A 13,401-nucleotide genomic window follows, 5' to 3' on the forward strand; every position below is an offset into this window, starting at 1 on the left:
GTGGGGGAAGGCCTAGGGTACCTTCAAGCTCCAACAAGGGACCCAACTCACCGGCTTGCCCAGGCGTGTGGCCCGGGGAAGCCCTGGAGATCTGGAGCAAGGCGGCAGAGGGGTGCTGGGGTTACCCAAGTCCCGCACCCCCCCTAGGCCTGCCCTAGCAGGCCTCCGGCATGGCGGGGGCCTGCCAAACCTCCTCCTGCTAGACTCCCGGCTCCCAGGAAGGAGAGATCCTTCAAGAAGCTGGGAGACCAGAAGCTCAGAGCCCCACCCAGACCCTCCCTAAGGAGCCGCATGGATAGTGGGGGAAGGCCTAGGGTACCTTCAAGCTCCACCTAGGGACCCAACTCACCGGCTTGCCCAGGCGTGTGGCCCGGGGAAGCCCTGGAGATCTGGAGCAAGGCGGCAGAGGGGTGCTGGGGTTACCCAAGTCCCGCACCCCCCCTAGGCCTGGCCAAGCAGGCCTCCGGCATGGCGGGGGCCTGCCAAACCTCCTCCTGCTAGACTCCCCTATTTTTCTTCTCTTTTTTCTCCCACTTTTTTCTTTCTTTTCCACTTTTGTGGATATTATTCAGTGATTTTTTTAGTTGTTGATACCAATTTTTTTCTCCTCTTTTCCTTAACCTTTTTTTTTTTATCTCCAACAGAATAGCATAATTTGAATCATTCAGCCTCATAAATTGAGGGGGGAAAAGAATGATACCAGGACCAGTCATATGAACATGTAGTGTAAATAAAAAATGACCAGACTGGAACACCAAACAGAATAGATACCCAACCTATAACAAGCTGTAAGTCGTAGACCATTTGCACTAGGATTCTGGGGGGTAAAGGAGGGAGACGTGGGATACATGCTGGGAACAAGAGTGGAGGGAGGACAACATTGGTGGTGGGAATGCCCTTCATTCATTGTCACTATGTATAGTAAATAATTCTGTGTAATGAACTTTAGTCACAATAAAAAAAATAAAAATAAATAAAATTATCAAAAAAGAAATCAAAAATAGGTAGGCAGAAGGAAACAACAAAGCTTAGAGCTGAAATCAATGGAGTGGAAATCCAAAAATAAAATAAAATAATCTTAAAGATCAAGAAAAGCAAAAATAGGGCCCGGAGAGATAGCACAGCAGTGTTTGCCTTGCAAGCAGCCAATCCAGGACCTAAGGTGGTTGGTTCAAATCCCGGTGTCCCATATGGTCCCTCGTGCCTTCCAGAAGCTATTTCTGAGTAGACAGCCAGGAGTAACCCCTGAGCATCAGCGGGTGTGGTCCAAAAACAAACAAAAAAAAAAAAAGAAAAGAAAAGAAAAAATAATAAGAAAAAAAAACGAAAAAAATGCAAAAATTTATTTTTTGAAAAAATAAACAAGATTGATAGAGAAGCTTCTTTGTTCCCAAGGCTAGCTCTGGCCGGCATGGTATGTGGGGAGACCCCAGGCCAAAGGTCCTCTCCCTAGCTTGGGGTGTGCTGGGAGGCCAGGGAGGCTCCCAGCCATCTCCCCCTTCCTCCCAGACCCCAGAGCATGCCTGGGTGCTGGCCCAGGCAGCCAGAAAGGTCAGTGCTGGTGTGGACTATAAAGGGGACCCCAGGATTATCCCCCACCCCCACCCAGCAATGGGGGGAAGAGATTACGGAGAAGGCAGGCGGGTTTCTAGCTTCCGTTCTACACCAAATCCTTTTTTGTTCTGGAGGCTAGCTCTGGCTGACATGGGGTGTGGCTCTCTCCCTAGCCTGGTGGGTACTTGGAGGTCAGGGAGGATCCCAGCCATCTCCCCCGTTCCTCCCGGACTCCAGGGACATGCGTGAGTGCTGGCCCAGGCATCCAGAAAGTTCAGTGCCAGGGAGGACTCTAAAGAGTGTTGGACTGGGGCAATCACCAGCAACTTTATTTCTCACTGGTCTCCATTTTCAAAACTGCATAGGGGCTATTGCCCCCACACGTATGATATAAATCAATAGGATTTTCTATGATTAATGTATGTTTTGCAGATGCAGAATGTCCATATTATATTCTGTCCTTGCCTATTGTCCTACAAGCTTATGTCTAGTCCCTCACTCCCTCACCCCCAACCATCATTACCCCACATTTAACCCTTTTTACCTTCAGTTCTTGGCTTCTCAAGAAGCAGATAATTATCCCCACACAAAGCCAGCTGCTAATTCGCACCATAAGTGATATGATAGACTCTCAACCTAAGAAGATCCCAATACTCTGTTGCTATTGATCTACACTCAGAGGCCTCCTTCCCTCCTCCTTCCTTCATTGTGGGCCTTTGCTTTCTAAGAGATTCGGTTTCTGAGAAATCACTGCTCAAGGATTTTTCCTGATATAGGTTCATCACCAACCAGTTATCAAACTTCACAAGCCAAATCACAGACCAAAGTGATGCACCGGATTTAACACAAACCCCTATCTATTTTGGAGAAAAAAGGGAAACGTGATAGCGCAGTGGTAGGGTCTTTACTTTGCACGCCGTTGATGCACGACAGACCTGGATTCAATCCCTGGCATCCCATATGGTCCTCCAAAGCCAGGTGAAATTTCTGAGCACATAGCCGAGTAACTCCTGAGCGACATCAGGTGTGACCCCAAAACCAAAATAAAAAAAAATCTTTGGCATTATTACAGATAGAAAATAGGGTTACAACTGTTTTTAAACTTATAGTATTAATGTACAAAATTGTAATCAAAGTACCCATTTCCCTCTATCTCTGGATCTATGACACCTCTGGTCAGAGAATTCTCTTTCTCCAACTATCACCCCCACTTGCTCACTGACAATTATGGCTTTTGTGCATACCTCCCTTACATTCTACCCATGTGTTCCAGACACTTCACCTATATTACCTCCAGTAAACATCAAAAGTCTCACCTTTCCCCAAAATCTGGCACTCTTAGGTCCATAATACAGTGAAGAGGATTTACCATCAATAAACTATTACCAATTAACATTGTTAATTCTTTGATTTCTTTCTCTATATTACACATATCAATCCTTCTGCTTTAGCTGTTTTTGTTCAGCATAGCAATATCCAATTTCATTTTCATTAAACTCCATATCTACCCCTAGTTGAGCAATAATGTGTTTTCTGTATCTGTAGATTTACATTTATAGAAATGAGTAAAATATAATCACAATATAAAGTATACTGTAATCGGGCCAGTGAGGTGGCGCTAAAGGTAAGGTGACTTCCTTGCAAGCACTAGCCAAGCAAGGACCGCAGTTCGATCCCCCGGCGTGCCATATGGTCCCCCAAGCCAGGGGCGATTTCTGAGCGCTTAACCAGGAGTAACCCCTGAGCATCAAACAGGTGTGGCCCAATAAAACAAAACAAAAAAAAGTATACTGTAATTGGAGCTTAAAATTCCAGGATTAACTGTTATAGAAGTTAGTCTTTTTGTTCCATTTAATTGTTGAATAATATTGCTTTATATTAATATAGTAGGGTGATTTAAAAAGATTAATTAATCACTATGAAATTACAAAATTATTCATAATTGAGTTTCATGCATACAATAATTTAACAGAAATCTCCAGCAGTGTCCACTGAACTCCATGAATTTTCCCACATCATTTTTTCCTACCAGTTCTCTTCTACATGAGGCACTTTTTCTTTTTTTTTTTTTTTGGTTTTTGGGCCACACCCGGTAATGCTCAGGGGTTACTCCTGGCTATGTGCTCAGAAGTTGCTCCTGGCTTGGGGGACCATATGGGACACCGGGGGATCGAACCGCGGTCTGTCCAAGGTTAGCGCAGGCAAGGCAGGCACCTTACCTTTAGCGCCACCGCCCAGCCCCTACATGAGGCACTTTTTCAAATGCATTTTTGCCCTGCAGTTTACAGTACTGTTGCTGATAGAGTTTCATTTATAACATTTTACCACTTTTCAGCTTTTCCTCTTCTCCTCCTGGATGAATACTTCCTCCCAACACAGACTTACCTATTCCCTATTTCAATCAAATTCCTTATAAAATACTAGGTCTCATTCTTTATTTCTATTGTATTTATTTATATTCCACATATGAGAGAGGTCATTCTGCCAGTCTTACTACCTCTGATTAACTTCACTTAGCATAAAACTTTCTAGGCCTCTCCCTGTAGCAGCAAATTGTGTGATTTTATCTTGCCTTATATCTTAATAATATTCTATTGTGCATATGTAGCAGTTTCTTTTTATCAAATTCTTGGACAATAAAATGATATTTTAACTGCTATTCTAAGGAGCCTGTTTTCCAAATTTGTGTGAACTTTTGTTAACCATCTGTATTTGTGTGAACTTCTATAACGGAAGGATAATTTTTTTTATTGGGCATGTTAACAGTAAACATTCTTACAGAGGAAAAACATATAAATAAGATGTTCTTTATTCAAAACTGTGCTTAGCGGCGAGGGATTTAGAGTTTGACTTGCATGTACAAGTATCAGGGTTCAATCCCTGAAATCACACACAAACACACACATCCTAACAACAACAACAACAACAACAACAAAAAACAACGAATGATCACAACACCAAAAGAGAAAGAAAATATTTATTATTAGTAATAAAATTGAAAAAAATATTTAACCCATATGCCCATAAGAAACTTGTAAAATAAATTACAGTATATCCATTTAATTACTGTATGGTAAAATAAATGAAGTATACACACAGACTAAATAGAAAATGAATGGGATAGAATAGCAGCACTTCTCTCTCTCTCTCTCTCTCTCTCTCTCTCTCTTTTTTTAGTTTTTGGGCCACACACGGTGGTGCTCAGGGGTTACTCCTGGCTGTCTGCTCAGAAATAGCTCCTGGCAGGCACGTGGGACCATATGGGACACCGGGATTCGAACCAACCACCTTTGGTCCTGGATCGGCTGCTTGCAAGGCAAACGCCGCTGTGCTATGGCTCCGGGCCCAGCAGCACTTTTCTTAATAGAGACAACTACAGATTACTTTACATAGTGAGACATAAATTAAAATTGTTTCCAATTACATAAAAGTTTTGCAAATCTTGGTACATTTATAAATTTTCTATAAGTTACTTAGTCAGAAGATGCAATGAAATAGTAAAAATGGTGCTCGCTTCGGCAGCACATATACTAAAATTGGAATGATACAGAGAAGATTAGCATAGCCCCTGCGCAAGGATGACACGCAAATTCATGAAGCATTTAATAAAAAAAAAAGAAATAGTAAAAATGTTAACTTAATTAAAGCATGAACTGAAACTGGAGAGATAGTACACTGGTAGGGTGTTTTCCTTGCATGTGGCCAACCTAGAGGGACCCAGTTCAGTTCCCGGAATCCTGTATTGTCCCCCAGCCTGCCAGGTATGATTTTTAAATGCAGAGCCAGGAGTAACCACTGAGTGCTGATGGGTGTGGCCCATAAAACCAACCAATCATTAAATAAATAAAGTTTAAAAAAAGTATAAATATGCTTAATTCTCATAGTTTACAAAATCTGAGTAAAGGAATAGAAAAAGAGTTGCTAGAACTTTCACTATCAGTATAGCTTGAAGTGGTAGCTTCAACATATTTTATACTCTTATCGCAAAAAATTAATGTGCCTGTGCAAAAAAGAACAATGCCACAAAGTATTACTAGTACATACGGGGGCAGAGGTAACAAGCCCAGCAATCCCCATAACCTGGTTATAACATGAACTCTAAACTCTACTAAAATTCCCACTAAACAGATCCAAATAAATGGAGGAAATTGCAGCTACATAAAAAGATATTTAATGAGAGTTATACCTATTAAGGAAATATTTCCCTATTTTTATTAATATCTTTATTTAAACACCTTGATTACAAACATGATTGTAGCTTTTCAGTCATGTAAAGAACACCCCCTTTCACCAGTGCGACATTCCCATCACCAATGTCCCAAATCTCCCTCCTCCCCACTCCTCCCCAACCTGTACTCTAGACAGGCTTTATACTTCCCTCATTCATTCACATTGTTATCATAGTTCTCAATGTAGTTATTTCTCTATCTACACTCATTACTCTTTGTGGTGAGCTTCATGTAGTAAGCTGGAACTTCCAGCCCTCCTCTCTTTTGTCTCTGAAAAGTATTGCAAGAATGTTTTTTATTTTTCTTAAAACCCATAAAAGGGGGGCCGGGCGGTGGCACTAAAGGCAAGGTAAGCCCTTGCCTGCGCTAGCCTTGGACAGACCGCGGTTCGATCCCCCGGTGTTCCATATGGTCCCCCAAGCCAGGAGCAACTTCTGAGCACATAGCCAGGAGTAACCCCTGAGCGTTACCGGGTGTGGCCCAAAAACAAAAACAAAAAAAATCCATAAAAGGGGGATAGAGAGATAGCATGGAGGTAAAGCATTTGCCTTGCATGCAGAAGGTTGGTGGTTCAAATCCCAACATCTCATGTGGTCCCCGGAGCCTGCCAGGAGCGATTTCTGAACATAGAGCCAGGAGTAACCCGTGAGCACTACTGGGTGTGACCCCCCAAATAAAACCCTTATAAATGATTGAAACTATTCTGCATCTATCTCTCTCCCTCTGACTTATTTCACTCAGCATAATAGATTCCATGTACATCCATGTATAGGAAAATTTCATGACTTCATCTCTCCTGATGGGTGCATAATACAATAGAATATTAATATTTTCCTCTTAAGAGAAATGCCTATTAAAGAAATGCATTATGTCTTTTGAAATATTTGGGGGGCAGGGAGTAAATCCAGAGCACAGCTTCAGCCTGTGATTTGGTCTTGGGAAGTCTAAAAATGGCTCTCCAAGTCAAATATCAGGAAATGTCCTAGAACAGAGGGCTTCTCAGAAACCGAATATGGTAACAGCAAGATTCCACAGTGAAGGGAGGCAGAGGAAAGGGGACACCAAGAGCAAATAAGTAGTAGTGGAGTATCAGCTTCTTCTTAGGCTGAGAATCTATCTTTTCACTTTGTGGGCTGGTTGGCAGCTGGCTGAAGTGGGGGGAATATTCTGTTTCATGAGGAGTTAAGAACTAAGGGTAAAAGGGCTTAATGGGAGGGAATAACAGGTAGGGTGAGAGAGTGAAGGGCTAGAAAAGAATTTGAAAGGTGGTAAGCAATGGAGGAAAGGAGTTATATATGACAGGGGGGAAGGACAATAGACAACATAGACATTATATATTACAGGCGGACATTAGACAGACATTAAGATACACTCATGTACATACACTCATGTACACACATAGGCAGACCCTGAGGATTGATCTATGGGTTACAGTTACATTTCCTTTCCTAAAAGTAATCTAAAATTATGAGCATTAAAGTATAATGGTATACTACCTATAATTGAAAACAGATTACAATAACATATTCAATGAATGAGCTTTGTAACAGGAGTTCATGGCATGCAGTTGCATATTCCATTGCTATCTGTGGACATAAACATTGGATTATATTCTCATGCATAATCAAGTAGAAAATAAATATATTAGAATTTTAGTCATGGCATTATCATGAGCCCTGTCTTCTGAGTCTAATATAGTATAGTATTGCAATGTAGAATTGGGGTGAGCAACCTATATCTCCAAGTACCACTGTGGACAAAAATATCAAGGAGTTATTATAGACATAGTAAAATTAAGACATTAAAACTACTTATAATGAGCAATATAGTGGGAATCCAAACGTTTCCAAACACATTCTGCACCCATTTCTGTGGATAAAAGCAAGATGCTTTAAAATTTTACTGAGTTTCGGGGGGAAATTTTTACTGATTTTCTACCTCATTGGAAGAAACCTACTATATGTTTTGGTGCTCAGATATTTTTATTGTGTGCTTTGATGCTCAAGTATTTTATTTTTAACATTTGAAATATATAAAAACAAAATTTGAAGCCATGTATATAACATTGTTTAGGTTATTATGCAGCAGCTGTCTTTTTTCCTTTGGTTTTGGGGCCACACCCAATGGCGCTAGGGTTTACTCCGGGCTCCACTCTCAGAAATTCCTCCTGGCAGGCCCAGACGTCCATAAAGAATGCGGGAGATGAGATTCTAATGCAAGGCAAATGCCCTACCCGCTGTGCTATTGCTCAGGTCCCAGCAGGAGGTCTTAAGAGTCAAAGGAAAGAAACATTTTTTCCCAAAAAATTTTCAAAATTTGCTTCTAGTGTACTACTTTGACCTCGGAAGCTCTTTAAATAGGATAAAAATTATATATTTGCCAGTAAACAGTGTTGTCATTTTTTACACTTAGCTAGACAATTTCTTCTATTGCCTCCTCTTCAGCAGCTCCTGTGACTGCATAGGAAAGTTCCTTTGTTATAAATTTTAAAAGTACCAAACTGGATGCTTAGTTCCGGCAAAAAATAATGGTGAAAAAACTCGCGAATCCAGTTCTGGTGGTGATGGCAACAGTGATTAAAGAGGAGGTGGGAGGACCCTCAGTACAGGTTCACGGAAGGGGCAGCAAATCTGTCAGCGGACTCCATTTTGGATCCAAAGTTTACGCAAAAAGGCTGCGTATACAATGCTGAAAGAGTAGCATCTCTCGCTCTGCTTCCAGTTCCTAAGCGCTTTCCAGTCATTCTTCCTTCTGATTGGCTCAGCATGTGAGACAGACAAATAGGAAACCCAATGGTTGAATGCTAGCTAGCTTTTGCAAAATCCAGATCAGAAAATAAACTGTAGGGCCCGGAGAGATAGCACAGCACAGCGCAGCGGCGTTTGCCTTGCAAGCAGCTGATCCAGGACCAAAGGTGGTTGGTTCGAATCCCGGTGTCCCTTGTGGTCCCCCGTGCCTGCCTGGAGCTATTTCTGAGCAGACAGCCAGGAGGAACCCCTGAGCAATGCCAGGTGTGGCCCAAAAACCAAAAAAAAAAAAAAAAAGAAAGAAAAGAAAAGAAAAACTGTCAAATTACATTTTATTAAAATATTATAAAATATTTATTATATTTATATTTATAAATATTATAAAATATTTATTATATTATAAATATTATAAAATATTAAAATATTTTCTATTTTCCTTGATAGAAAACATATTTGGGAACAATTATTTAGCGTTCATTATTTTAAGACATAATAACATGAAAAATGTCAAATAACATTAAGTGATAATTTTCATTATAAACAAAAGTAGAACATTTACAAAGAAATGTTACTAGTAATTTTAGATTACACAGTATAAGATAAACTTTCACCATAAAATATTTTATTATATGGACAATTAAGTGGCAAAACAACTTCATTATAATTAATAATAAGCAAACTTAATCATATTATACACAGTATTAATATTATTCATTGAATTATAATCTTTTTGCTTGCAAATTTCACTATACTGTACAATCTAGTGGTTAATATGTTATAATGTATAGCAAAGAAAACACTGTTAATGGAAGTAGATGTAAATCCCCAATCCTCTGAGCTGAGTAGGGGATAATAAATGGCTGCATTTTTATCTCAGAAATATTATTTTTCAAGTAATTTTTTTGCCCTAATTAACAATTCTGACAATGATTCTGACAGTTTTCGCAGTCCAAGTCTAATGGGAACATAACAAAAAGACTTCACAAATATAAAAACTTTATAGAATTAAGTAAACATGATTTAGGCTTTACATATCAGCATTTTACATATCTCTTAAGAATATTACAACAAGATGTAAAAAGTGAAATGATACTTAAACACCTCAAAGGATAATTTTTAAGTTATCAAGAAGCTAAAAGCACAAGACAGCAAGGAATATTAGTGTTGAGAGTATAGGGCAGTTTTTTTAACTCAAGGCTTTATAAATCTGCTTCACTTCTATTTGAACTTTGAGATTCACAAAAATTAAAGAATCTTTCCTTTGTTATGTTCAATATCTCTTATTTCTGTAATAGGCACCATTGATTTCTCCTGTACAGTAATAGATTGATTTTAGGATGACATTATCATGTAAAATTTGACCAATTTCAAAATCCTCATCAAGTATAGCATCTTCGCGTGGTTCCAGCTTTCCAATTTTAGGAATCTCTGGAGGGCTAAGGAAATTGAAGAATGGTGCATTAGGAACAATTCTTGGCTAGATTTCAATTTTTCCAGTAGCAGTTGTTCGACTCTAGGTGGTTGTCACGGTAACATTCTTTCCTCTTCTCCAATCTATTTTACAGCCTTTGCAATCTTCAATTTCCCATCCGCAAGAGAAGGGATCACTGTGATCTGAAGTTATCATTTATGTCTTTGTTAGCACTTCATTTCTGAAATATGAATTCAGCAGATGTGGAATTCAAATGTGTAACTTATAAGGCTGGCCAGGTTTTGAGAATTTTAAGCTGACATCTGACAAGTACTTCAGAATTGTCTCATCATAATTCTGAATCCTGGCACTGAGCTTCTCCACATTTCTTAGAGCAGTTAGCCAATAATTAGGGATGCCTCTGGGATCTTTTCTGGACTTTCCCTTATGAACTCTTTTACAATTCACTCTTTGTTTAAGCCTCACCTCAAGAGCTCTTCTAAAAGATTAATTTTGGGCAACACCAGCATCTTTTGGTTTAGGCTGTCTTTATCTTCTGCCTTTGATTGAGGTAATTCTTTAGTATCTTCTTTTACTTGAGGCTCTGCCTCTGGAAAATCTTTAGATTTTGCTTTGTCGTTCTCAGGATTTTCTTTAAAAATCTTCTTTTCTTCAGTTTTCATGTCAGTCTTTTCTTTAGACCTGTTTTCTTCTTCACCCTCTAAGGCAGGCATTTCATTAAAGCTATCTTCTTGTATTTCCTCATCACTGCAGAACTCTTCGTCCTCTGAATTCCATTCACATTCTTCTCTTGTCGGCTCATATTCTGCATTGACTATTTTAAATCATTGATCATATAAAGGCTTGTTGAGCAAAGCATATTTTTTTCCAGATCATGAATTGCCTTTAAGAAGGGTGTCAACTTTGTCATACTCCATTTGAATATTTCTGAGTGCCTGCACACGATTTCTAACTGCCCGTGGCAGGTGATCCATAAAATTTCTACGTGAAGATAATACCTTCTGGAAGCCACAGATTTCCTCTTATTGCTATACAAGAGACTGAGACTGCTGTTGCAACTGCTGCTGCTGCCACGATAGGATCTGCTGTCAGAGTCTTCCCCAGAATCACTAGATGAGCTAGCCATCACCACTTTAGCAACTCCGTGGGCAGCAGGTTCTAAGACCATGCAAGCATTAGCTTCTGCCATTTTGCAAGCCTGCAAACCTCTTAAAGTGAGAGCCTCTAAAGCAAATAACCTGCGCTCAGAGATGGGCAAAAGACTCACGGATTGTTCGATAGCAAAAGCTGAGGTCCTTGTTCATATGGAAGCAGCCTGGATAAAGGTAAGGGAGGAATGGACAGGGCTGAGATGCAGTGATTGCATTGAGGCGGCAGCAGCAGTGGAGGAAAGAATGAAAGCGGCCTCTTCAAGGCCCAGCTGCAGGTGCTCCAGGAAAAGGCTTGCCTCGGTGGAATGACTGCTACAAGGCCTGAACTTCACTGTTTACCTCACTAGCCTCCTTTCCGTCAAACCACCAGCTAATCTGGTTTATTGAGTAACTCTAGCTCACACCCCATTTGCAGGGTATGGTTGACAGCAATCGTTATGTCCAATGAACTAATGAACGACCATACTCAATCTCTCACCCCCTCTCCCTCCTTCCCTTCTCTCTTTCTATCCTTTCTTTTTCTCCCCCCTCTCTTTTTGTCTCTCCCTCACTCGCTCTCTTCACTCTTGTTCTTGCTCTCCTTTGCTTGCTAGCTAGCTCTCCTCCTCCCCTCAGCACATCTTCCCAAAGTTGCTAAATAGCCGAAAGTATCTAAGAAGACTAGTTTTTAAAGAAATTTCCTCAAAATTTTAATTTTATAGTTTTGTAATAAATATACCAAAATTATATTTGAGATTAAAATTCTAATCACAGATTCTCACAATGGAAAAGGAGTGTCCTCCCATCAGCCCACTATATTGAGAAAGCCCATTTGCTTTTTCAAAATCTCTTAACTAAAACCCTGCACATTAAATAAAGGATTAAAATTCCCAAATGGTTTAATCTGGTAGTGAAATTATGGCTCATTTTGCCAAAATACGTCTAATTTATCTAAATATTCTATGAGCAATATTTTATAGCATTGAGCATCATTAGAACATGGATCTGGTTCTTGGCAGGGAGGAGACATTGGATAGCAGCATAGTAATTTTCACACTCCACATAGCAGTTTTTAATAAGACTCTCTGGTATTTCACAAACCAAGCTTATATCCATGTACAAAGTTTGAGTATTTTATCAGTAATTATTTACATTATTTTACTGTATTTCTGTTTTCTACTCTGGCATATAACACTCCCCAACTTACTGATGACCTTCAAATACCCTCACTTCTTGTAACCTTACAGAAAAATAAAAGGGTACGTGAATAATAAGGATACATGAACTTTAAGTAATATTTAAAAGTAGACTGCTTACTATATGGTTTAGTGGAACAGTTTTAAAATCCAGGAACATCCGGACTAGAGAGAGAAAGAAAGAGATAGAAACAGAGACAGAGAGAGAGACAGAGAGAGAGAGAGAAAGGAGTTAAGTGCCCTACCCAGAGCTGAGGACATTGGTGGTAGGAAATGTTTACAGGTGAAGGGAAGGGTGGTGTGTACATTGTAAGACTGGAACAACTTTGTAATCATTGTGCTTGAACAAAAGGAAAAAGATAAAAAATTAATGTTAAAAATGCATCCTCTGTCAGGGTATACTTTAGAATGTCATCTACCATTAACATCCTTCTTGCATTGTAAAATTTTATGCAAACTAAAGTATTGTTTACAAGTTCAGTAAATATGTGACAAACAATTGCAAGATGAAGTTTAAAACATGTGTCTGTTATTTTTATTTACAGGCTTCTGTGCTGCTACAGGATTTACACAACCCCAAAACAGAGTTTAGTTTTCATTAAGAAGGAGCTATGTAGACCATTTCATTTTTCAAAGAAGTTGATTAGATGCTTCTGAAATTCATATGAAACAATAAACTTTCATGAGAAGCTAAAGCAATCCTTAGAAAATAAGGGAGGAATCAATTCCCCAACTTTAAACTGTACTAAAAAGCAGTATTCATTAATACAACATGATACTGGAATAAAGACATACCCTCAGATAAATGAAATAGTGCCAGAGTCCTGGTCCAGGTGAAAGGGTGTGAAGCAGAGTCCTGTGAGGATTAAGAAAACAAGACAGGTACTAGAGAGATAGTATGGGGGTATTGAGGCTAACTGCCTCATGGACAGAGAGCCCCACTGTCTTTTCCATTGGATATTTATTGTTCAGAAATCATTGGCCATAGATTAGATTAGATTTAATTAGATTAGATTACTTTAATTAGATTCTAATTAAACATGAGGGGGGTTACAAGTTCAATAAGAAAATGTGAGGAATGAGAAGTTTTAGGTAATATATTCTGGGGATTGT

The 13,401-nt window shown here is 39.4% G+C and overlaps 1 protein-coding gene and 1 non-coding gene across 2 annotated transcripts; one reads left to right on the forward strand and one right to left on the reverse strand.

The window, feature by feature from the left end:
• Positions 1-5,060: 5,060 nt before the first annotated feature.
• Positions 5,061-5,167, forward strand: LOC126000245 (U6 spliceosomal RNA). The gene has a single exon (XR_007492601.1). It is a non-coding gene; the product is annotated as a U6 spliceosomal RNA (small nuclear RNA).
• Positions 5,168-9,800: 4,633 nt separating this feature from the next.
• NAP1L3 (nucleosome assembly protein 1 like 3) lies at positions 9,801-11,151 on the reverse strand. Its single transcript, XM_049766920.1, is given in 3 exon segments — positions 9,801-10,489; positions 10,492-10,951; positions 10,954-11,151. Coding segments are annotated over 3 exon segments (1,347 nt in total).
• Positions 11,152-13,401: the final 2,250 nt, after the last annotated feature.

This window comes from Suncus etruscus, chromosome X, assembly GCF_024139225.1.
Source record: "Suncus etruscus isolate mSunEtr1 chromosome X, mSunEtr1.pri.cur, whole genome shotgun sequence".
Taxonomy (NCBI): Eukaryota; Metazoa; Chordata; class Mammalia; order Eulipotyphla; family Soricidae; genus Suncus; species Suncus etruscus.